Raw genomic sequence first — 25,192 nt, 5'->3', positions numbered from 1 at the left:
AGTTACTTTACACACAGCTTAACGGCACTGAAGAGGAGCCTGCACGTGGTGGCTGTGTTACTCTAAGTGGAGCAGGGGCCAAATCTACTCACACTTCACTGTACCTTGTCTTGGGAAGGACCCTGGCAAGGCGTGTCTGCTACATACAGGTACCGGTTTCTTGCACGGTGTAGGTATTGTTATGTGCCTGTAGAACTGCACCATAGAAGCAGTTTCTTACCTGTGGTCGACGGGTTTGCTCGATCAGACACATTGGGGTTAAGCAATAGCAACATGCCATAATTTTGTCGACAGATATACAAAACACAAATAAGCATCAAATATTTATTGTCACCAGTGACAGTAAACGTGTATGATGGCCAGAGTTTAATTTCCGCCAGACCATCTGTCTTACAACTGCCGAATATCATCACACAAGACATCGTGATTACTAAGCGCTCAGGACCTCAGCTGTAAGAAAAAACTGAGCTATAAGGGTTGACAATATGTTTACTTTATATCCAAAGAACTGACTGTCTTATGTACGATGAGATATACGGTATTATGTTGCTTGTAGAGTGGGGTCTGGCACCAGGTCTGAACACTACTAAATGATGTACTGTTGCAGGTATGACAACTCTCAAAGGCCAGGTGGTAAGTGAAGGGGCTGCTGGGCCTCATCCGTGAAGAGTTGGTGCAGTGGGTGACGAGCCTTAACAATGACGGGTTAGTGCACTGGCTGGCGGGCCCCATCCGTGACGGCTTTGTGTTGTGGGTGGATGGCCTCAACTGTGATGGGTTCGATAAGTGGAGTGAGTGGTGGGTATGAGCCATGAAGAGTTAGTGCAGTGAATGCTTTTTTTTTTTTTTTTTTGTGTCCATGTGTGTGTGTGTGTGTGTGTGTGTGTGTGTGTGTGTGTGTGTGTGTGTGTGTGTGTGTGTGTGTGTGTGTGTGTGTGTGTGTGTGTGTGTGTGTGTGTGTGCAGTGGGCGGCGGGCCTCAGCCGTGAAGGGTCTGGTTAGCATAGTGGGTTGTGGTCCTCAGCCGTGAAAGGTCTGGTTAATGCAGTGGGTGGTGGAGGTCAGCCATGAAGGGACTGGTTAATGCAGTGGGTGGTGGTGGTCAGCCATGAAGAGACTGGTTAATGCAGAGGGTGGTGGAGGTCAGCCATGAAGGGACTGGTTAATGCAGTGGGTGGTGGAGGTCAGCCATGAAGGGACTGGTTAATGCAGTGGGTGGTGGTGGTCAGCCATGAAGGGTCTGGTTAATGCAGTGGGTGATGGTGGTGGTCAGCCATGAAGGGTCTGGTTAATGCAGTGGGTGGTGGTGGTCAGCCATGAAGGGTCTGGTTAATACAGTGGGTGGTGGTGGTCAGCCATAAATGGTCAGCGACAGAAGACTGTGACAGCCTGATAGGTGTGTCCCCCCCGCCTGAACTGCCGTAGTTCTCCGTCACAGCCTCACCCTCACCACCACCCCCACCGCCTACATTACCTGATTACCCACCCACCAGCCCAGGGTCCAAGCCATTATTGGCATTGTTTCCGTTGTTTGTTCCAGTGTTCCATTGTGTCCAGAATTGTTACCGTTGTTTGTTCCAGGGTTGTTTCCATAATTTGTTTCAGAATTGTTTCCGTTGTTTGTTCCAGGGTTGTGTCCGTTGTTTGTTCCAGAGTTGTTTCCATTGTTTGTTCCAGAGTTGTGTCCATTGTTTGTTCCAGAGTTGTGTCCACTATTTGTTCCAGAGTTAGGTCCACTGTTCATTTAGTGGTGGTTCCATTGTTCGTTCCAGAGTTAGTTCCATTGCTCGTTTCAGATGTGGTTCCGTTGTTCAATCAGTGGTGGTTTCAGTGGTCGTTTCAGTGGTTGTTCTATTGGGTGTTCCACCACAGCCTCTGCCTCTGCCTCTGCCTCTGCGTCTGCTTCGCGCCTGCCTTCTCTGCCTCCTCCTGGTTGAGTTCTCACAGCTGAAGTATAAGAAAATTATGCTATTGACTGTCAATGTAGCCATCTTTTTGTATCTCTACCTGTTTTTTGCCTGACAGCATTTAATGAGGTAGACCTCCACCGATCCCTTTGCCTGGGCTCTCTAAGCTGTACTATAGGAGAAAATTGTTTTTTTGGTTCATGTATTTGTCTGTGTATTTACTTATCTGTGTGTAGCAAGACGTAGCGAGTATTGAGGAGTGGCCTGCCGATAATCCCTCTTCTTGGGTTACCATACCTTGCGTGTTTGGAAAAAATGGTATTCTGATTGTGTGTGTGTGTGTGTATTATTTATATATATATATATATATATATATATATATATATATATATATATATATATATATATATATATATATATATATATTGTGTGTGTGTGTGGTGTGTGTGTGTGTGTGTGTGTGTGTGTGTGTGTGTGTGTGTGTGTGTGTGTGTGTGTGTGTGTGTGTGTGTGTGTGTGTGTGTGTGTGTGTGTGTGTAACTATTTTTTTTAATGCAAAGAAGAAGCTACCAATGCCGGGAGCTCGCAAACCATTCCTTCCAAGAAAAAAACAGAAACAATACGAAAGAGAGCCAAATTCAAGATCCGTTCATTTCAAGATGCGTCAACACACTGCATTTGAAAGACTCAGGATCATAAGGTGCAGGAAATGTTGACAGAGGCAGTCAGTTCTAGAGATGACCTGTTGTATATATGAAGGATTGGGAGCAACAGCTAATTCTTGCATGAGAAATCTGGACAGAAAAGAGATGAGAGTTTATTACTAGACGGGTGCTAGGTGACCGTGGTTGTTGTGGAGGGATCCAAACAAATAGATCAGAGGAGCAATGACCATCGAATTAACGATAAAAAAGAGATAAAGATGCAACAGTGCAGTGAAGAGACAGAGCATGAAGGGAGATAATAAGAGAAGGAGAGTTAATGAGACATAAAGCTTTTGACTCCACCTTGTTAATCTGCTATTTCTCCATCTATTGCCAGGTGCCTTAATCCCGTAAGGGGTGGCCATAAGCAAATTGCCTCCATGTCGCCCTGTTCCCCGCCATTTCACTGCCGTACTCCCAGCTCACACCCCCTCTCCCATATACCTCTCCACTCCATTTCTCCATCTCATCCTTGGCCTTCCCCTCCTTATCCCCCCCTCCACCTCACTCACTTACATTCTCCTTGTCAGTCTCTCGTTCTCCATCCTCTTCACATGGCCAAACCACCTCAGTGTGTTTCGCCTAACGCTTCTTATCACATCCACATCCACACCACAATGCTCCTTCAATTCCTCATTTGTCAGTCTGTCTCTCCATGTGACTCCACATGCTCTTCGCAGATAACTCATTTCCAATGCGCTCACTCTTGCCTTGTTTCCCTTCAACAAGGTCAAAGCTTCACTTCCATACCTTAGAATTGGTATCACTGTAGTAATGCAGTGACTTTTTCACTTCCGTGCTCACTTCCCTGTTTCTTATCACCGCTTTCAAAGAGCCAGCAACCTTTTATCCTTGCTGTACCGTTTCAAGCACTTCACTCTCTAAAATTACATCCTTACTCATCACACTACCCAAGTATGTACTTAAATGCACTCACATTTTCCATTTCCTCCTCATCCAACCTCACTGAACATTCGGTGACTTCATGTCTCTCGAAGACCATAACTTTACTCTTCCCTACATTCACCTTTAGATTTCGTTTCTTACACACTCTTCCCAACTCATTCACCAAGCCTTGCAGCTCCCCTTCGTCTTCACTTAACAACACAGAGTCATCTGCAAACAACAGTACAGGGAGTTTCTGAACACTGCCCTCTCTCATTAGGGCCGTTCCAACATCCACTGACCTACGTTGTATCTCTTTCATAACCCCATCCAGATACAGACTGAACAACCATGGAGACATGACACATCCCTGCTTCAGTCCATCCTTCATATAGAGAAATTCACTTATTTCACGAACCACACGCACTCATAGCACCCTCACACAAACTCTTCACGGCATTCAGCAACTTCCTGTCTACTCCATAAATATGCTTAATAGTCTCCACAATCCTTGTCTATCCACCCTGTCATATGCTTTCTCCAAATCCATGAAGGCCGCATACAACTTCTTTCCCTTCTCTAGAAACTTTCCCATTAAAGACCTAAGAATGAATATCTGATCTACACAACCTTTTCCCTTCTTAAAACCTCCCTGTTCTTCTCCAACTAATTCCTCTGTTATTTCTCTAACTCTGTCAATAAGTTTCGTACCATATACTTTCCTATTACACTAAGATGACCAATACTCCTATGGTTACAACACATTTTATTTTCCCCCTTTGCTCTGTACAATGGGAAAAAATATATCTCCGGGACTTTAAATAACAGTAAATGCCAAGGTAAAGGCATAACTACTCGTAATAGTCTGAAAGTGTACTACACAAACAGCCGGAGTTTACGTAATAAAATGGATGAACTGAGGGCTTTAATTTGTATAGAGAAAATAGACATTGCCGTTATTAGTGAAACTTGGATGAATACAGACACTCGAGAATTTTTAGCAGAATATCAGATAAAAGGCTATAATATTTTTTTGTCAAACCGTCAGTGAAGAAAGGGGGGAGGGGTAGCTATTTATTTAAAGGATTCATTAAACTGTTACAATAAAGCAGACATTAAAGTAAATAGGGACACAGAAAGTGTCTGGGTTGAAATTAGTAACAATAGGGAGAAATTAGTCTTAGGAGCAATTTACAGATCTCCTAAATTAAGTAGAGCTGATAGTAAATACCTTTGGGAGGAAATTAGGAAAGCATCACAGTCCAGATTAGTAATAATTGTTGGGGACCTTAATCTGCCAAGGATAGATTGGAGAAATCAGACAGGAGATGCAGAGTCAGAGGAATTTCTTGAGGTAGTACAGGATAATTTCCTTTATCAGTATATCAGGGAGCCCACCAGAGGTAATAATATACTAGATTTGGTTTTAGCTAATAAAGAAAATATCATTAGCGATATAGAGGTTGGTGGACGACTTGGTAATAGCAATCATGAAGAAATTAAGTTCAAATTTATTTGGGATGTCTGTTCCACTGAAAATACCTCCACCGTTCCTAATTTTCGTCTAGATTTCGATTTCTTAAGAGCTTATTTTCGAACGGTATTCCACAGGGAGATTAGCTATTAGAGGGAATGCCAGATCAGTGGGGATCCCCAGGTCATAGGTCAGGCGCAGGAAGCACGTGGGGATGTCCGTCAGGTGTCTGTGAGGGGGGAGGTGGTAGATAGGAATGTAGTCCAGGTGACGGAAATTAACTCAGCTCCAGTATCAAACAGACGTTCAACCAGTGAGAAGTATAACGAGTTAATAAATATAATACACGGAGGCCAAGATAAATATATTCCTTCAAAACCGTTTAGAACTAACAATTCAGAACCAAGATGGTTAAACAACAGATTAAAATCTCTCATAGGCCAAAGGAAAGGAATATATAGAAAAATAAAACGTGGAGAGGAACACTTACGCAACCGGTACACAATTTTAAATAGAGAAGTAAAGAGGGAGATAAGAAAAGCAAAGAGAAGTTATGAAATTAAGGTTGCAAGTGAATCAAAAGATAACCCCAAGAGTTTTTATCAAATGTACCGAACGAAAAATAAAGATAGGATAGGACCACTCAGAACAGAATCAGGTGACATTACCAGTGAAGATAAAGAAATGTGCTCCATCCTAAATAATTATTTCATATCAGTATTCACCAAGGAAAATCTAAGCCTGGTCCCTCAAGCAGCAAATATTTACCATGAGAATACGGAAAATATTCTTAGTAAAATAACCATTAGTAAGGAGGACGTATTGAAAGAAATTAATAAGTTAAAACCTCAAAAATCGCCAGGTCCGGACGATATATATGCAAAAATTATAAAAGAAACCAAAGAAGAATTATGTCAGCCACTTTTAACGTTATTTAATGACTCTTTAAGTTCAGGAGAAGTTCCAGAGGCGTGGAAAACCGCAAACGTAGTGCCCATCTTTAAAAAGGGTGATAAATCAGCTGCGTCGAATTATCGTCCGATAAGTCTAACGTCAATAGTAGGAAAAATGTTAGAGTCAATTTTGGCAAATAGGATTAGAGAACACTTAGAAAGATTTAATCTTATAAACGAAAGTCAGCACGGATTCAGGCAAGGACGATCCTGCCTCACAAATTTGTTGTCATTCTACTCGGAGGTCTATGAGGCAGTAGATAGCGATAAAGCTTACGATGTTATTTATCTGGACTTTAGTAAAGCTTTTGATAGAGTCCCACACGAAAGGTTAGTTAGAAAGGTTCGAGCACACGGTATAGACGGCGATATCTTAAAATGGATAGAATCCTGGCTGAAAGGACGAAAGCAGAGAGTATTAATAAATGGAACTAAGTCGGACTGGGGATTAGTAACTAGCGGTGTACCACAGGGTTCAGTACTCGGTCCCTTATTATTTATCATATATATAAATGATCTAGACTTAGGAGTCAATAGCAGAATCAGCAAATTTGCCGACGATACAAAAATAGGGCGTATCATTAACTCGACTGACGATTGCCATAACTTACAAAAAGACCTCGATACATTGTCCAAATGGTCTAAAACTTGGCAAATGGAATTTAACGTTGAAAAATGTAAAGTACTTAACGTAGGCAAGACCATTGGAGATACTAAATACAGCTTAGATAACAAAGAAATTAGCAAATCGGAATGCGAGAGAGATCTAGGAGTTATGATTAGTAACGACCTTAAACCTAGGCAACAGTGCATTAATGCGAGAAATAAAGCAAATAGGGTCCTAGGATTTATTTCGAGAAGCGTGAGCAATAGATCATCTAAAGTAATACTGAAACTTTATCTAGCATTAGTAAGGCCACATTTAGACTACGCAGTACAATTTTGGTGTCCTTACTATAGAATGGATATTAATTCGTTAGAAAATGTACAGAGAAGAATGACTAAAATGATACATGACGTCCGGAACCTGTCATATGAAGACAGACTGAAAAGACTAAGTCTGCATTCGCTAGAGAGGCGTAGAGTAAGGGGAGACTTAATTGAGGTGTTTAAGTGGATGAATGGTATAAATAAGGGAGATATTAGCAAGGTACTTAAAGTGAGCATACAGGATAGAACTAGAAATAATGGTTTCAAACTAGAAAAATTCCGTTTCAGAAAGGAAATCGGTAGAAATAGGTTTGGTAATAGAGTAGTAGACGAATGGAATAAGCTGCCTAGTAAAGTAGTTGCTGCCTCTTCCATTGAGAGTTTCAAGCATAGGCTAGATAAGCATATGACAAATAAGGGGTGGATATAGAATAAAGAAAATATTATAACCAATACTAATTCAAAAAAAAAATTTCTTTTCAGGTTACACTATGATAGTCTCTATTCTCCTTTCACACTTTCCTGTAAAATGTCCACGCCAGTTTTTCTATATGGCGTGGTGTTCTTTCTGACTTTTTCCTGCCAGCTTCGGCTGGAGGGTTTGGAGGGCGGGGGAGAGCCTTCTTCTTTGCTATCCTTACCTCATTCTAGTAGTTCAGTTACCCTTCTAGGAGCTGCCTAGCATGGGCCAACCGGCCTACTGCAGTTATCCTCTCTTCTTATGTTCTTATGTTTACCTTCTTCCTAGACCAATCTGCATATCTACATCCGTTCTACTACTACTGTATCTCTCCCCCATGCTTCAGCATTTCACCACACACTCCATCAATTCCTGGGGCTTTCCCCATTTTAACTCTCTTCATTGCTTCGACAACTTCCATCTAACTAATTTCTTCCTTTCTTCTCACATCCCTCATTTTCTCAACCATTCCCCAGCCACTTATACTAGCATTACTTTCATTTTCTGTGTTCAACAGTTCCTTAAAGTGTTCTCTCCATCTGCTCAGTTTTTCTCCCACCTACACTAGTAATCTACCATTTCTTTACCTCTTTCAAGAACATTTTTCTACATGCCCTCGATTTTACACTCAAATTCCTTCCAAACTCCTCATCCACTCTCTTCTTATTCTCTTCTATCTTTTCGCCTCTCTCTTCTTCTCTACCTATACTTCTCTCTTCCATCTCTCAACTTCCTCCACACCACTGCTTTTCATCCACACAGATATCTTAACAGAGCCATGTATACTCCACTCACTAAACATGTGTGTCTTCCGGGGGCCAGGGTGGGTAATGTAACAGAGACAGTTTCAAATATCATGAAGGATAGTGGAGACAAACGCACTGTGTGCCTAAGTGTAGGAGGCAATGATATTAGTAGGCGAAAGAGTGAGGTACTGTGGCAGCAGAATAAGGATAAGTTAGAGAAGGTTAGGGAAAGGGGAGGGACCCCTGTAGTACTCGGTGTGCTGCCTAGAAAGCGGGTTAGAAGAGAGTGGTTGAACAGGGCAATAGGTTTTAATTGCCGCCTTGAAAGGTATTGCAAAGATAACGCAATACCTTTCACAGACAGCTGGTACCGGTTTTCTGGTCGGAGTGACTTGAATAGTTGAGATGGGACTTATCTTACCAGGCAGGGAGTTACTGTTTTAGCTGGAATGATATATAGGGAGTTAGAGTTTTTTTTTTCGAGGTTGAGAAGTAGATGTACAAGAAGTTGCGACAATTACACTCAGAAATCAGTATTATCATGTTTAGATAGATGCATGAAGACTTGCAAAAGTAAGAACAACAGTTTAGCCATTAGTGTAGATATATCCACTCAGGCATCTCAAAATGAGCAGACGATGATAGAGGACAGAACAAGCGATGATAGACGGGCGATAAGTGGCAGTACAAAAAATTATTTTATTAGTAAAGAGTTTCCCAGTCAGAGACAAAATAAAAAATAGTAAGTCCCAAGGTAGAGGCATAACTACTCGCAATAACCTGAAAGTGTACTACACAAACAGCCGGAGTTTACGTAATAAAATGGATGAACTGAGGCCTTTACTTTGTACAGAGAAAAATAGACATTGCTGTTATTAGTGAAACTTGGATGAATTCAGACACTCGAGAATTTTTAGCAGAATATCAGACAAAGGGCTAATATTTTTGTGTCAAACGGTCAGGGAAGACAGGGGGGCGTTGTGGCTATTTATGTAAAGGATTCATTAAACTGTTACAATGAAGCAGACATTAAAGTAAATAGGGACACAGAAAGTGTCTGGGTTGAAATGAGTAACAATAGGGAGAAATTAGTCTCAGGAGATATTTACAGATCTCCAAAATTAAGTAGAGCAGATAGTAAATACCTTTGGGAGGAAATTAGGAAAGCGTCACAGTCCAGCTTAGTAATAATTGTAGGGGACCTTAATTTGCCAAGGATAGATTGGGGAAACCAGACAGGGGATGCAGAGTCAGAGGAATTTCTAGAGGTAGTACAGGATAATTTCCTTTATCAGTATATCATGGAGCCCACTAGAGGTAATAATATACTAGATTTAGTTTTAGCTAACAAAGAAAAAGTTATTAGTGATATAGAGGTTGGTGGACGTCTTGGTAATAGCGATCATGAAGAAAATAAGTTCAAACTTATTTGGGATGCCTATTCCACTGAAAATCCCTCCACCGTTCCTAATTTTCGTCTAGGAGATTTTGATGGATTAAGAGCTTATTTTAGAACGGTATTCCATAGGGAGAAGAGCTATTTTAGGGAGTGCCGGTGCAGTGGGGAACCCCAGGTCATAGGTGAGGGACAGGAAATAGGTTGGAATGTGCCCCAGGTCTACAGGGAGGGTCAGGTTCCAGGTGGAAGTGTAGCTCTCGTGATGAGGATTGACTCAGGTCCAGTACCAAGCAGATGTTCGGCCTGTGAGAAATATAACGAGTTAGTAAATATAATACACTGAGGCTAAGATAGATATCTCCCTTCAAAACCGTTTAGAACGAATAATTCAGAACCAACATGGTTAAACAAAAGATTAAAATCTCTCGTAGGCCAAAGGAAAGGAATATATAGAAATATACAACAAGGAGAGGAACACTTACGTAACCGGTACGCAGTTTTAAATAGAGAAGTAAAGAGGGAAATAATGAAAGCAAAGAGAAGTTATGAATTTAAGGTTGCTAGTGAATCGAAAGAAAACCCCAAGAGTTTTTATCAAATGTACCGCGCGAAAAATAATGATAGGATAGGACCACTCAGAACAGAATCAGGTGACATTACCAGTGAAGATAAAGAAATGTGCTCCATCCTGAATAATTATTTCATATCAGTATTCACCAAGCAAAATCTAGACCTGGTCCCTCAAGCAGCAAATATTTACGATGAGAATACAGAAAATAATCTGAGTAAAATAAACATTAATAAGGATGACGTAGTGAAAGAATTTAATAAGTTAAAACCTCAAAAATAGCCAGGTCCGGACGATATATATGCAAAAATTATAAAAGAAACCAAAGAAGAATTATGTCAGCCACTTTTCACGATATTTAATGACTCTTTAGTTTCAGAAGAAGTTCCAGAGGAGTGGAAGACCCCAAACGTAGTGCCCATCTTTAAAAAGGGTGATAAATTAGCTGCGTCGAATTATCGTCCGATAAGTCTAACGTCAATAGTAGGAAAAATATTAGAGTCAATTTTAGCAATAAGATTAGAGAACACTTAGAAAGATTTAATCAAATAAATGAAAGTCAACACTTATTCAGGTAAGGACGATCCTGCCTCACAAACTTGTCGCCATTCTACTCGGAGATCTATGAGGCAGTAGATAGCGATAAAGCTTACGATGTTATTTATCTGGACTTTAGTAATGCTTTTGATAGGGTCCCACATGAAAGGTTAGTTAGAAAGGTTTGAGCACACGGTATAGACGGCGATATCTTAAAATGGATAGAATCATGGCTGAAAGGACGAAAGCAGAGAGTATTAATAAATGGAACTAAGTCGGATTGGGGATTAGTAACGAGCTGTGTACCCCAGGGTTCAGTATTCGATCCCTTATTACTTATTATATGTATAAATGATCTAGACTTAGGAGTCACTCCTCCTCCTCCATTTCATTTGAACCTTGACTCTTACCACCACCAAGTGGTGGTCAGAAAGTCATCTCCCCCAACTTCTAGAAGTTCCTTCATCCATTATACACCTTCTCATCCTATCATCCACACACACAGAACAATCACTGCCGTCCGTTCATTCAGTTCACCACCGACCCGTCTAATCACATGCCACGTATACCTTTGGATCATTTTGTATCTGAAGAGAGTATTGGCTATTTATTTCTATCTGTCTATCTATCTATTGCCAGACGCCTCAATCCCGTCTGGGGTGGCCACAAACAAATCGCCTCCACGTCTCCCTGTCCCCCGCCATTTCACTGCCCTGCTCCCAACTCACACCCCCCTCTCTCATATACCTCTCCACCCCATCCCTCCATCTCATCCTCGGCCTCCATCTCCCTCTTACCCCTTCCACCTCACTCACACTCTCTTCGTCAGTCTCTCACCCTCCATCCTCCCCATATGGCCAAACCACCTCAGTGTGTTCCTCATAACGCTTCCTATAACATCCACATCCACACCACAACGCTCCTTTATATCCTCATTCGTCAGCCTGTCTCTCCATGTGACTCCACAGGCTCCTCTTATATAACTCATTTCCACTGCTCACACTCTTGACTTGTGTCCTTCCAACAACGTCCAAGCTTCACTTCCATACGTTAGAGTTGGTATCACAATACTGTCATGTAGTAACTTTTTCACTTCCCTGCTCACTTCCCTGTTCCTTATCACTGCTTTCAAGGAACCAGCAACCTTTCTTCCCTGCTGTACCCTTTCAAGCACTTCACCCTCCAAACCTCCATCCTTACTCATCACACTACCCAAGTACTTAAACGTACTCACATTTTCTAATTCCTCACCATCCATCCACCCTCTCTGTACATTCACTGACTTCATCTCTCTCAAAGACCATCACTTTACTCTTCCCTACATTCACCTTTAGATTCCGTTTCTTACACACTCTCCCAAACTCATCCATCAAGCCTTGCAGCTCCACTTCGTCTTCAGTTAACAACACAGTATCATCTGGAAACAACAGTACAGGGAGTTTCCAAACACTATCTTCTTTCACCAGGGCCACTCCAACATCCAGTACCCTACCTTGTACCTCTTTTATTTCCCCATCCATGTACAGATTGAACAACCATAGAGACATGACACATCCCTGTTTCAACCCAACCTTCAAAGAGAAAAATTCACTTATTTCACCATCCACACACACTGCAGCCTTAGCACCATCATAAATACTCTTCACAGCATTCAACAACTTCCCATCTACTCCATATATTCTTATTACTTTCCATAATCCTTGTCTATCTCCAAATCCATGAAAGCCACATACAACTTCTTTACCTTGTCTAGAAACTTTTCCACTAAAGATCTAAGAATGAATATCTGATCTACACAACCTCTTCCCTTCCTAAAGTCTCCCTGTTCTTCTCCAACTAATTCCTCTGTTCTTTCTCTAACTCTGTCAATAAGTATCCTACCATACACTTTTCCTATTATACTAAGAAGACAAATGCCCCTATGATTACCACACACTTCTTTTTCTCCTTTTCCTTTGTACAAGGGAATAATTATACCTGACTTTCAATCCTCCGGGACTCTACCTTCCTCCCAGGCCAATCTGCACATCTTCCACATCCATTCTACCACTATCTCTCCCCCATGCTTCAGCATTTCACCACAATTCCTGGCGCTTTTCCCAATTTAACTTTCTTCATTGCTTTCACAACTTCTATCCTACTGATTTCTTCCTGTCTTCTCACCTCCCTCCTTCTCCAAGCCATTTCCCAGCCACTTATATTCGCATTACTTCCATCCTGTATGTTCAACAATTCCTTAAAGTGTTCTCTCCATCTGCTCACTTTTTCTCCCTTCTCCACTAGTAATATACCATTTTCATCTTTCACTCCCCTGCTAACCTCACTTCCACCCTGTCTTACTCTCTTCACCTCTTTCCAGAACATTTTCTTACAGTCCCTCCACTTTACACTCAAATTCCTTCCAAATTCCTCATCCACCCTCTTCTTACTCTCTCTTACTAATCTTTTCACCTCTCTCTTTCTTTCTACATATAACTCTCTCTTCCGCCTCTCAACTTCTTCCATGTCCTTATTTCTCATCCATTCACTGTATGCTTTCATCTTTTGTGCCACAGCCTGTCTCACCTCTTCATTCCACCACGCTGTTCCTTGCACCCCTGTCTTCTCTTCCTCCCACACACCACATCACATGCTGCACATATTTCTTCTGTAAATATCCTGCACACACCTTCCACGTCCCCCATCTGCTCCAATTCATATTTGCCCAATCGTTCCTCCACTTCTCTCTTATACTCTGCCTTTTTCTCATCCTCTTGTAACCTTTCCACTCTCCTTGCAACTACTCCTTCCTCTCGTCTTTCCCTTCTTCTATTCCTCCATCTTACTTGGATCCTAATTCTAGCCACCACCAAGTAGTGATCAGAAAGTCCACTCCCCCAACCTCTATAAGCTCTTGCATCCATTACACATCTTCGCATCCTTTCATCCACACACAAATAATCAATCATTGCCTTCCTTTCATTCAGTTCACCACCCACCCTTCTCATCACTCGCCATGTATACCTGTGGATCATTTTAAGCCTGAAGAGGGTATTGGCTATCACCAACCCCCTCCCAGCACAAATGTCCACCAACGCACTGCCATTCTCATCTGTCTCAGCAGGCACACCCCACTCACCAACTATTCCATCCACCTTCACATTCCCTACTTTACCATTCATATCACCGATCAAAAACACTCTCTCATTCCTTCCAAACTTTTCCATGCACACTTCCACATATGTCCAGAACTCTTCTCTCACTCTGCTAGCACGATCTTGCGTTGGCGCATACACACACACAATCGCCCACATTTGTATTCCAACTTTCAACTTTACCCACACAATTCTTGACCCAACTGATCCATACTGTCTTATGCTCTTCTTCCATCTTTTACTCACAACTATACATACTCCTTCCTTTGCCCTCTCATTCTCACCTATTCCTGCACATATACTCCATCCATATAACCATTCTCTCACACTTTCTCCTCTCCATTTTGTTTCAGTTATTCCACATACATCCACTTTCTCACCCTCAAGCACCTGCACAATCTCACTCTCTTTCACCTCATCATTCGCTCCTCTTACATTCCATGTAGCCATTACCAAGTCCTTTGTCCGGTCCTGGGTCGTCATCGTTAAAACAGTCCTTGTCTGAGGCTTCTTTTTTTTTTTTAGTTAGTTGTTTTCCGGGGAGGGGCACTAACCCACCGCCAACCCTTTTAGTCGCCTTTTACGACAAGCAGGGATACTGGCGGAATATTCTTGAAAAAAAAAAAACTACCCCCAGGGGGACTATTAAATTGTTTATTTAGATACCAAGGGAAATTATTGTTTAATGATCTAAATTCTGAATGCATAAAAAAAAAAAAAAAAAAAGCTAACCACCACGAGAAAAGACCAATTAGCAAGCTTGTCCCCGGGTCTGTCATACCAGCTTATCACAAACAAATGTAAAGTATTTACAGCGAACAAAGATAATATGCCTTCCCACCAGTGTATCACGTTATGCCTCATTTATCCAGCGAATGCTAAGTGCGATTCTTAAGTATGGTATAGGGAAGGCTGATCACATAACTATCCTTTCATTGCACTGAATGAGCTCTCCACGACCCAGCTGTTTCCTCCAGTCTCATGTTACCCTACTATCTACATCAGAATCTCCCTAAGGGGCTGAAAAGGAAGGCTGCCAGAGGTTGGGCAGCGTGGATAGCCGCCATTAGGTGACCAAGGCCGAAGCATGAAAGCATGGTGTAGCCTTTATAAACGATAGAAACGAAACGATCAGTCACAATTTGTCATATTTTCCGGAATATTTTCTCATACATTCGACCTTCACAACGCCTCAAACAATGTCTTTTGTAATCATCAATCACAGTGTCACGTACAATTGCCCTCTATAATTTTCAAGCACAATGTCCACTACAATCGTTCATCACAATTTTGTACCACAATGTCCAGCAAAATAGCTGACACAGTCTATCACAATGCATCTCAGTAATCTGTTCCGCATTCCACATTTCCATCAGCATATCAGTCGCAGTCACCCACAGTAATAATGCAATTTTTTTCACAAACAATTTCAGGTTATCACAATATCACTGTCCCCAAGACTTACGCAGATAGTGTTAAAGTAATTGGCCATCTAATGTATGTGGAGATATTGAATTATATAGTACATTTATGTCATCTTTTAACGAACGAGATACAGGTATTTCTTGCTGTATTTTTTAAAGAGCAATAGTTTATTTTAAGGCTGACGAATATTGGGAGGAGCTAAGTATTATTGGAAGGTAAACCCTTGACTATGAATACTTCTTCTTCGATATGTTCCGGTCACCTACGGATAAGTTAACTCAGGCCAGCAACTATACATTATTTGATTGAGCTGTGCAGCTAAAATGTATGTGGAGAGTAGGGTGTGTTTGATTCGCGGCTGCTGATTGGTCGCCGATGATGTAAATCTATAGCTCTTCTTATTTTAACACACACACACACACACACACACACATATATATATATATATATATATATATATATATATATATATATATATATATATATATATATATATATATATATATATATATATATATATTTTAATTGCTTGCAATATACAGTAAGCGGCCAGTTAAAATTTGGAATAATTTCCGAAGCTAAAGAGGTCAAAATTAGCTTTAAAAGTTTACTGTTATCAAAGAAAATTAATGTTGATTGTGAAGTTTTATATAACGATGAGTGACGTTTGAAGTAAATGATCCACCCACGGTGTACACCTACGTCCGCATGTTGCACTAGTATCCACCCACGGCGTACACCTACGTCCATATGTTGCACGACAGTAAATGCCTGCATTTATGTTAATGACGTGATCGGCAGCCAATCAGCAGCCGTGAATCAAACACCCTACATGCCCTATACATCTCAAGTGCACAGCTCCATCAAATGGACTATAACTATTCCAACTGGGGGGGTTTCAGTACAGTCTTTAGTTAATGCTGTCAGTACGAGAGGTTTCCAAAGCCTAGTAAAATTGTCTGGAGGCATCAAGAGCAATTGTTTAAAGCATTAATGGGGTTAAATGTGGAATTCGTCATTACAGTTGCAGTATTCAAAATAAGTACACAAATATCAGTTAGAAGACTTAGGTCCATATCGTTGTCGGATAAGGAAGGTCTCCAACACCTCTTCTTAAGCAATATATTTTGCTTATTATACCTTGCCGTCCTCTCCAGTCTCAAAAAATTCTAATATAACCATACTCTGCATAAAAATGTACTTAGTGATATCAGCCAGTCAAGTCCAAAAATAAATCGGTAAAGAAGAGGTGTAAGGGAGGTTCCCTAACCAACCAGAATACGAGGTTTAGAGTAATGCCTATCAACTGTGCGGGGGTTATTAAAGCAGACAAGGTTTCTTCAGTCAAAGTCGTTTTCAAGAATACTAGATACAGTAATCGAACTTCTATACAAATTCTCAGTTGTACAGATAAATTAACAAAGACGTGATGAAAACAAACTTATATATTCCTTGTGGAATCCAAAATACATAGAACTGCTAAGTGGCATCCAAATACACAGACCTGCAAGTGGTGTCCAGAACACCGTTAAGAAGCGGGATTTGCCAGTTAGGTGCTCGAGAAGCTTCTCGGCATTTCCCGTATCGTAGGTTTCGGTATGAGTCAGAGTTGCCAGTTTGCCTGCTGTTTGTGAGTGCAGTTATTTCGTAAGTTATGCATCAATTTTTATGCTGTTTTTCTCAATAATGTTTGATTTACGTGATTGTTAAATTTTGTGATTGATATTAAGTTTATATGGTAAATAATTTACAGTGTTATGTAATGTAAGAAAACTCTTGCATGTTTTGGTTATCTCCGAGTTGGTAATTGTGCTCTCGCTCTCTAGAATACACCAGAACTGTGGAAAAGTAGATCATTCTCGAACAATGCAAGCTTACATAAGGATGGATAAGAGACTAGAAAAAGTTCAGTTGGTTTTCAGTTCAGTCTGAGTGTAGTGCAGTGTCAATTTGCAGCCTAAATTTTGGGTACTTGTGAAAACACTGTTGCCAAGCATTAAATGTAATAACAGTGAAGTGTTGTCAAATATTACGTGTAATAACAGCGAAGTGGTGTCAAGCAGTTAGTGTAATAGAAGTTAGTAAAGTTTTTATAGCTCCAGTGCTTGTGAGAACAGTGAAGTTGGAAAGCATTAAGTGGAAATATTTGGAAAATAAAGAGAGTGAACTTTAAGAAGCCACTGTTTAGTTTCGCCTCAGCTGATCTTGTGTGCTCTACACCGAAAGGCTGACCATAAGAACAACTCACTGGGCAACGTCCTTCCTGTACTGAACTACTGCTGTTGGAGTCTGTGGCAGTGTTGGGATGCGTACACAACAATACGTAGACTTACAAGTGGAATTCAAAATACTTATACCTGGAAGAGGACTCCAAAATTCATACACCTACAAGTGGAATCCAAAATACATAGACCTGCACACTGAATCCAGAATACGAAGACCTGCAAGTGCAAAAGAATGGCGCTTCTCAACTACTGTAATTGTACCACAGACCCTTAATATCGTCAGCAAGTTTGTGTGGGTATCATGCTGTACCGTTTAACCAGCATACAAAGAACAGTGAGATTATACGCTACGTTGGCTACGTAACTGGTTGGTGCTTCTTTATCTGGAGTCTAGTACCCTTATGGCAAAATATTTTATCAACAGGTAGTCTTAACTCTTAGGTCATGTCCATAACAAATGCTTGCTGGCACGGGCGGGAGTTCTGCAAAATTTTAATCCAAAGTAGTTCTCGCTGGTCCCCGCCTGTGCTAGATTTTGGAGTGGACGTGGCCTAAGATGACGAATGGTCACTCCTAGCTATATAAAATCGTCTAATGGTAAGAAAGAATGAGATAGTTAAGATTTCTGATGTGCTGAAACGGTTTGATTGAGACATAGAGTTACAGATGTGTTTTTACTCAGGTACGAGGCTGTGAGAGATGAAATTACCATGTGACTGGTTGAGATACAGAGAATAAAGTGCGATAATCTTCCCCTCGTGGGATTTATTTTTACATGAGGGAGGAGGGACGTAGAAAGACTCTATACTCACCTTTCCTTGTCTTTCCTACAACACAAATCTTAGTAACGAAAGGAATGTTACCGTAAGTTATACTGTGGCAGTACAGAGTGACGTACCGGAAGGAGGAGAGTACCGGAGAAGTGGACAGCTGACATTCGACCACACCGTCTTCACACCTGTACAGGGAGGCCAAGAGTTGTACCAGGTTTGGAACTATATATATATATATATATATATATATATATATATATATATATATATATATATATATATATATATATATATATATATATATAATATATGGGTTGTGTTGTTGTTGGCAAAAGGGACATTTTGGCATTTCTATCTGAGCGATATATTTTGCTTATTGCTCCTCAGTATTCCCTTGTACGCTATAATTTGCATCAATAATATTCAAGAGCATGGCGGCCCCTTTATATATATATATATATATATATATATATATATATATATATATATATATATATTCTAACTGACAGAGTATCGGGACAGCACCCATATGGTGAAGTGGTTAATGAAGGGTATATCCAAATCTTCCAGTCCGAAAAGTCTCGTTTGATTTGAATAAAATAGTCTGTGAGAGCAAGAATACAATGGAAACGACGTCATCGAACTGAAGGAGTTAAAAAGTAATGTTCAAAATACATAGTTCAGACTGAAATACAAGAGTTCTCTATGGAGGAAACGACACTACATGAACATCTTCACGCATATACTGCTTAGTCAGGGACAAAACTTGGGTTATAATATTACTCCATCAACTGCACACTTAATATAAAGCATGTCGATCGCTTTCCGCCTTGACTCATCATTCAGAAGTATCTATTGGCAAAGAGACATACCAGATCTCTCTCAGAGTTGGATAATTGGAAGAGGGAAGTGAAACATGAATTGAAAATTTATCCCCTGCACCGGGAGGCCCGGGGGTCAAAACACATTAGCGGGTTGGTAATTAGTGGTAATGGCAATGCTGTCACTAACGAGGGACATTAATGTGGCAGTGAGATTTTAAGTTGATTATAAATGACTCATATGTTCGTCTCTAACACTATACAAATCTTCTTCAGTGGCTGCAATGTAAACTGAATAATTTATGCTATCCACTGAGGTCACTAGCGATTAATGGCAACACAAATGAGACGCAGTCAAAACATTTACACAAAAATACAAAAATACCATTGTTCAAAACATTCATCCACTCACACCTTCTTCGAAGGAATGCAAAGAGGACATAATACGGAAATGATTTCGTGAAGAGGCTGTTTGCAGAGCAGAAGGGAACTGATAAAAATTCCTCTCAGCCAAACTGACGTAGAAGAGTGAGCAAAACTTTCATACGGAATATGAAAATACATGGAATTTTTAGACTGGCAAAGAAGGCAAATTTACTAACACCACCACGCTGATATCACCACATCATCACACTGGCACCCACACCACCAACATACCTATAACTCCACATCACTACACTGACAGCACCACATTACCACAAACAAACCACCACAGTGACGTCACCAAACCGTCGCACTGCCCACATCACATCACCACAACACGACACTTACACAACCACCCTGACATCACAACACCTCAACACGACACTCACACCTGACACCACAACACCACAACACTTACACCACCACAACACCACATTAATACCACCTTACCTACAACAGGAGCCATCAGGAAGGGTCCAGGAGACAGGGTCACTAGATTCCTCACAGGACTCCCCCGGACCTGGCTGGCCTGTGGGAGAGGTCAGGTCAGGTCAGGTCAGCTCATGTAATAGGAGGGAATAGACCACGTAAAGTTAGACTAGGTTAGGGTTGGTTAGGTTCGGTTAGGTTTGGTTTGGTGAGGCAATATCTTCAGGTTACATAACAGAAGGGGTTAAGTTTGATAAGGTTAGGCCTGGCAAGGTTTCATTAGTGTAAGGAAGGTTAGATCTATACTCATTTCATCTTAACTTTGCACAGATTTTTGTCCTTTTTTTAACCTATTTCACAGAGTCCGGTGGCAAAAACCCAATATTACTACTCTACATCGTTTACAAAGCACCTTCTTCTTGTCAGTATCATATTCTAGTGTTACTCTATAATTACAACACAGCATTGAAGATGGTGGCAATTTTAGGTCAGGTTAAAGTAAAAAAAAAAAAAAAAAAAAAAAGAATGGTAATGATGGATCGGACAAGGTTATGTTAGGTCTGGCCCTTTAATAAGTACTATAATAATAAGGTTCGATAGTAAAGTTTATGTGACGCCATCAGTGTGATGACGTATTCCTCGATTTTATTCCTGTCGCCTCCAGGCAATTGTATCTTGCTTGGGAGAGACTTTTCAACCTAGAGGAGTTAGGTAAGTCTCATTCAAGTCTTTCAGTACTCATGTCGAGTAGAACAGTATGGAGATAACAAAAACATATTATAAAGAACATCACTGGATTGATGGATAAAAAAAATAGAAAAAGAAAAAACGGTGATATGAAAATTAATAATACCTTAATACGTAAGAAATATTCACGAATAGGACGGCCGTAATTTGATCTGAATGGACCTGACTTAAGGTCGTATTCTGAGTGGCTTTAGAGCCTTCGTTACACCTCTTCCTCAGCGATTTATTCAGAACATTGCACCTCAGTACGCTCTTATAATTTATTGGTGTAATGCTTAATATTAAAACGAAATAAATAAGCACAGATGAAATTGCTGAAGTGGATTATGGGGAATAAATCGCTAATGAAAAGGTGTTACAAATCTCCTTTGGCACGAGGATAGACGTGAACAATCAGGATAAATCTAAATGACGTGACTGGACCAAATTAGACCTGAGTGGAACTAAGTGGACCAAACTGACCTGAACAGATCTAAGCCAACCTGACTGAGCCTGAGTGAATGGAAACAACACGGGTGGGTTTACGTGAACCTGAGACGGAATAACTGAACCCCGATGAACCTAACTGGGTCTTGACATCTCTGAAAGAAATGTGTATGTGAACTACCTGGTTGGATGTAAATACCATGGACGGACCTAACTGGACCTGGATGGACCTTACTAACTGGACCTGGATGGACCTTACTAACTGGACCTGGATGGACCTTACTAACTATACCTGGATGGACCTTACTAACTGGACCTGGATGGCCCTAACTAACTGGACTTGGATGGACCTTACTAACTGGACCTGGATGGACCTAACTACTTGGACCTGGATGGACCTAACTAACTGGACCTGGATGGACCTAACTAACTGGACCTGGATGGCCTTAACTAACTGGACCTGGATGGACCTAACTAAATGAACCTGGATGGACCTTACTAACTGGACCTGGATGGACCTAGCTAACTGGACCTGGATGGACCTAACTAACTTTACCTGGATGGACCTAAGTGGACCTGGATGGACCTAACTAATTGGACCTGGATGGACCTAATTAACCGGACCTGGATGGACCTAACTACCTGGACCTGGATGGACCTAAGTGGACATGGGTAGACCTTACTAACTGGACCTGGATGGACCTAACTAACTGGACCTGGATGGACCTAACTACCTGGAACTGGATGGACCTAACTAACTAGACCTGGATGGACCTAACTGGACATGCATGGGCCTAACTAGACCTGAATCTCCAAAAACTGACCTGAAATGGATCTTATGGGCCAGACCGGTCTTGAAGTGGAACTGATGACTCTAAATGGCCTAATTAGTACTAAATACTCCTAATTAGTGCTAAATGGTTCTAATTAGTGCTAAGTGGTCCTAATTAGTGATAAGTGGTCCTAACTGGCCTTAAATGAAAGTGCATTTGTCAAAATTTGACGCATAGGACCTCACTGAACAATAATCCTTTCAGTCAAATAACGTGCTTTCATGTTTCATTCTTGCTGTCATCAAATATATATATATATATATATATATATATATATATATATATATATATATATATATATATATATATATATATATATATAAACTCCAGAGGGTTAGATAAAGCCTTAACTAAACTCTTCAACAATATAATCCCACAAAAAAGCTAAATAAAAATCGAGTAGTGGCAGAAAGAATAAAATACAAACTCGGTGATGGGACTGGCGAGGTTATATGGCCCCGATGGACTAAAGTGGACCTGACTGAAATGTACGAAAACTAATCTCACGGGACCTGACTTAGACAAAGTGCACCATCAATGCTGTGAATGGGTCTGCGCATGGCTGATATTATTCAAAACAGCTGATCTCTTAACACCTGGATGGATCAAAACCCACCAGTGGAAGAATGGACCAATTTACTCTTAAGTATATCATGCAGGGAATTCGTGGACTATCTCGACTTGCATTTCTAATGGCAATCCTCGTTGAACATTTATACCCGGTGATGGTTTTGGCAGCAGGACATAGACAGAACGATTGCAAAAGTTCACCGACACTTTTCTGCCAACTGTTTTAATGGAAGGTGTTAGGTGAACCATTTTGTTTGCTGTCAACAGGAATCACGCAACAAAACGGAATAGAAAGGAAAGATATTCTCTGTCATCTGGGGAGGACAGAGAAATATGGAAGGCCAAACACACAACGCTGACAGAGGAATATCGTCGAACTACTATTGCTCATGGCTGTACGCAGTCAACAAATATGCGTGTTCAACGAGCGGTTGAATAATATGTAAAACCTACTCGTTACCTCCGACAGGTACCTAATTGCTCCGTTCAGGAAAAGTATCCCCAACTGGCATCTCCTGGCTACACACAGCGGGAAGTGTACAGGCTGTCGGAAGATCGCCTACTATTCTACTGTGTCTACGTCATATTTAAGGCATGTCAGTCACCTTTCTTCCAGACGTATCATATGAAAGGTGATTAGCTATGGACAGAGAAACAAATCAGGAGTCTCGGGTGAGGAATATCAGCCAGCAAATGAAAGTGAGATGTAGAAGTGGTGAGATATTAGTTTTTTTTTTTTTCTTTCTTTCATTTTCTTTCCACGACTGTACTGAGTGGGGGCGATCGCAGCTAAAGCACTCGCCGTTGATTAGGCATGATAACAAACATACTATACTCCTCGTGTTTCGAGATCACTGACTACTGTTTTTTTCTTTTTTTTTCTTTTTTACGGAAGATGAGAAGAAAAACAAACTGACTGTAAAATTAATCCATACACCAGATTACAGGTGTCCTCCATTCATAAAAAAATCTGTAGCAGTTGGACTTGAACAGCTGAAAGTTGAAGTTTGGAGGCAAACAATTCTGGGGAAGCAAGTTCCGAAAAGAAGCAGCTCGGGGAATAAAAGAACTCCGATAGGCAAAAGTTCTGCAATATGACAGTGTGACAGTATAGTTATGAGCGTTACCAGATGCCCGTGTAGCACGGGGAAAGGCTTGAAGAGGTGGCACAATGGATACAATTTCATCTGAGCATTTGCCATAAAAGTATCTGTAAAATAATGCAATGGAGGAAACATTCCTTCTTACTTGTAGGGGAGGTAGTCCATTTGTAAGTGCATGGTTATCAGTTTTTCTTATATAGCTTTGTTCTGAATTTTGTCCAGTTGTTTTAGTGAAGCCTTCTCACATCCACTCCACAAGGGTGAGCAATATTCGAGCTGAAAGTGCACATGAGTCTTGTACATTACAGCCAACTGCTCGTCAGTGAAGAAGTTACGGGTTTTGTACAGTAATTAAAGTTTCAGTGAAGCGGTTTTAGCAAGTGATGTAATATGAGAAGTCCAACTGAGGATATTGTTAAGCGAAATACAGAAAATTTCAGTACGTTTAGAAGTAGGAATATCGATTGCACTGAAGGAAATATAGGAATCAGGCAATTGTCTGTCTATTAGTAAATTATATTTATCTGGCTTTCCTAGCATTAAATGAGGCAAGGTTGTTTTGTCCCCATTCATTGATCTTAAAAAAGTATTGATTTATGGAAACTGCCACACTGAGTTTTGAGTTAGAGATATCAAACTTTATGAATGAGTGTTTAAGTGTGAAGAAGCTACTGTAAAGCCTTCATATATCTGCATATGAATGCATGTGACTGTGGGTGATAGGCAAGATGTCTTTATTATATATTAGCAATAAGGTTGGAGTCAGAATTGATCCTTGTGGCACGCCGCCATTAATCGAGTTGAAACTGATTATACATCATTTACTTTATCTCTTAAATTTCTTTCACTGAGAAATGAGGAAATCAATGGAACAAAAAATGATAGGCTGTAGCAAGGGAGTTTGGATAGCAGGGAATGTTGCCATACTGTGTCAAAAGCCTTAGAAATATCAAAAGCTACTGCATGGGATTCTCCATGTTGTTCATTGGACTGAAGAATGGTATGAGTCAAGAGATTGATCATATCAATAGACACTGAGTATATATATGTTTGGGTTGTACTACCGTACTTAAAAGACACATATTAACAGTCTTTTGGAATACCTAAAAAACAGAAATACTTACCTTGACAGAGAACTAAGGCTGTCACAAGAAAGGAAAGTGTTACTATTACTCTTGCCTGGAACTTCATCATAGATCTCTATATTCTGAGCGCTGTTTGGGAGGAGCAGCTGTTGGTCCGGCTACCAACCGCACACTAAAGGATATGCGACTGACGGTTGAGAATAAATAGGTGTACAAGACTATGGCGTTGCTGGCACGCTTTTGTTCTATTGTGTTGTCATTGTTCAGAGTATCAATAATGCCACATCCGGGAACACGAGCATGACATCACAGAAAATTTCATTTAATACACGAAACTCTGCCACACAGCATCCTGGATTATATCATTCCATACGACACTGTGTCACACCACTCAGCACTGTAACACACCACACCAACTCTATGCCACACCGATTCTGTGCCACACTGTAACACACACCACACCAACACTGTGTCACACTGACACTGTACCACACAGACATGTGACACACTGACACTGTACGACAAACCACAGCAAGACTGTACCACGCTGACATTGTGTAGTTTGGTCACTTTGCCACGTATCACACCGACGCTGTGCCACACTGACACTCTGCCACACTGATACTTTGCCACACC

The 25,192-nt window shown here is 40.8% G+C and overlaps 1 protein-coding gene across 1 annotated transcript; it reads right to left on the bottom strand.

The window, feature by feature from the left end:
- Positions 1 to 1,777: 1,777 nt before the first annotated feature.
- LOC145400666 (uncharacterized) lies at positions 1,778 to 24,718 on the bottom strand. Its single transcript, XM_080273100.1, has 4 exons — positions 24,596 to 24,718; positions 19,814 to 19,892; positions 18,245 to 18,304; positions 1,778 to 1,946 (listed from the first exon to the last, which is right to left on the bottom strand). The coding sequence occupies exons 1-4, from the start codon at positions 24,663 to 24,665 to the stop codon at positions 1,811 to 1,813; spliced, it is 345 nt and encodes a 114-aa protein (XP_080129226.1). The 5' UTR covers positions 24,666 to 24,718; the 3' UTR covers positions 1,778 to 1,810.
- Between the last annotated feature and the right edge of the window lie 474 nt (positions 24,719 to 25,192).

This window comes from Coenobita brevimanus, chromosome 53 (genome assembly GCF_032717465.1).
Source record: "Coenobita brevimanus isolate Jiangsu-jjx chromosome 53, ASM3271746v2, whole genome shotgun sequence".
In the NCBI taxonomy this organism is placed as follows: domain Eukaryota; kingdom Metazoa; phylum Arthropoda; class Malacostraca; order Decapoda; family Coenobitidae; genus Coenobita; species Coenobita brevimanus.
The sequence above is the reverse complement of the archived record's forward strand: the minus strand, read 5'-3'. Positions and strand labels throughout refer to the sequence as shown.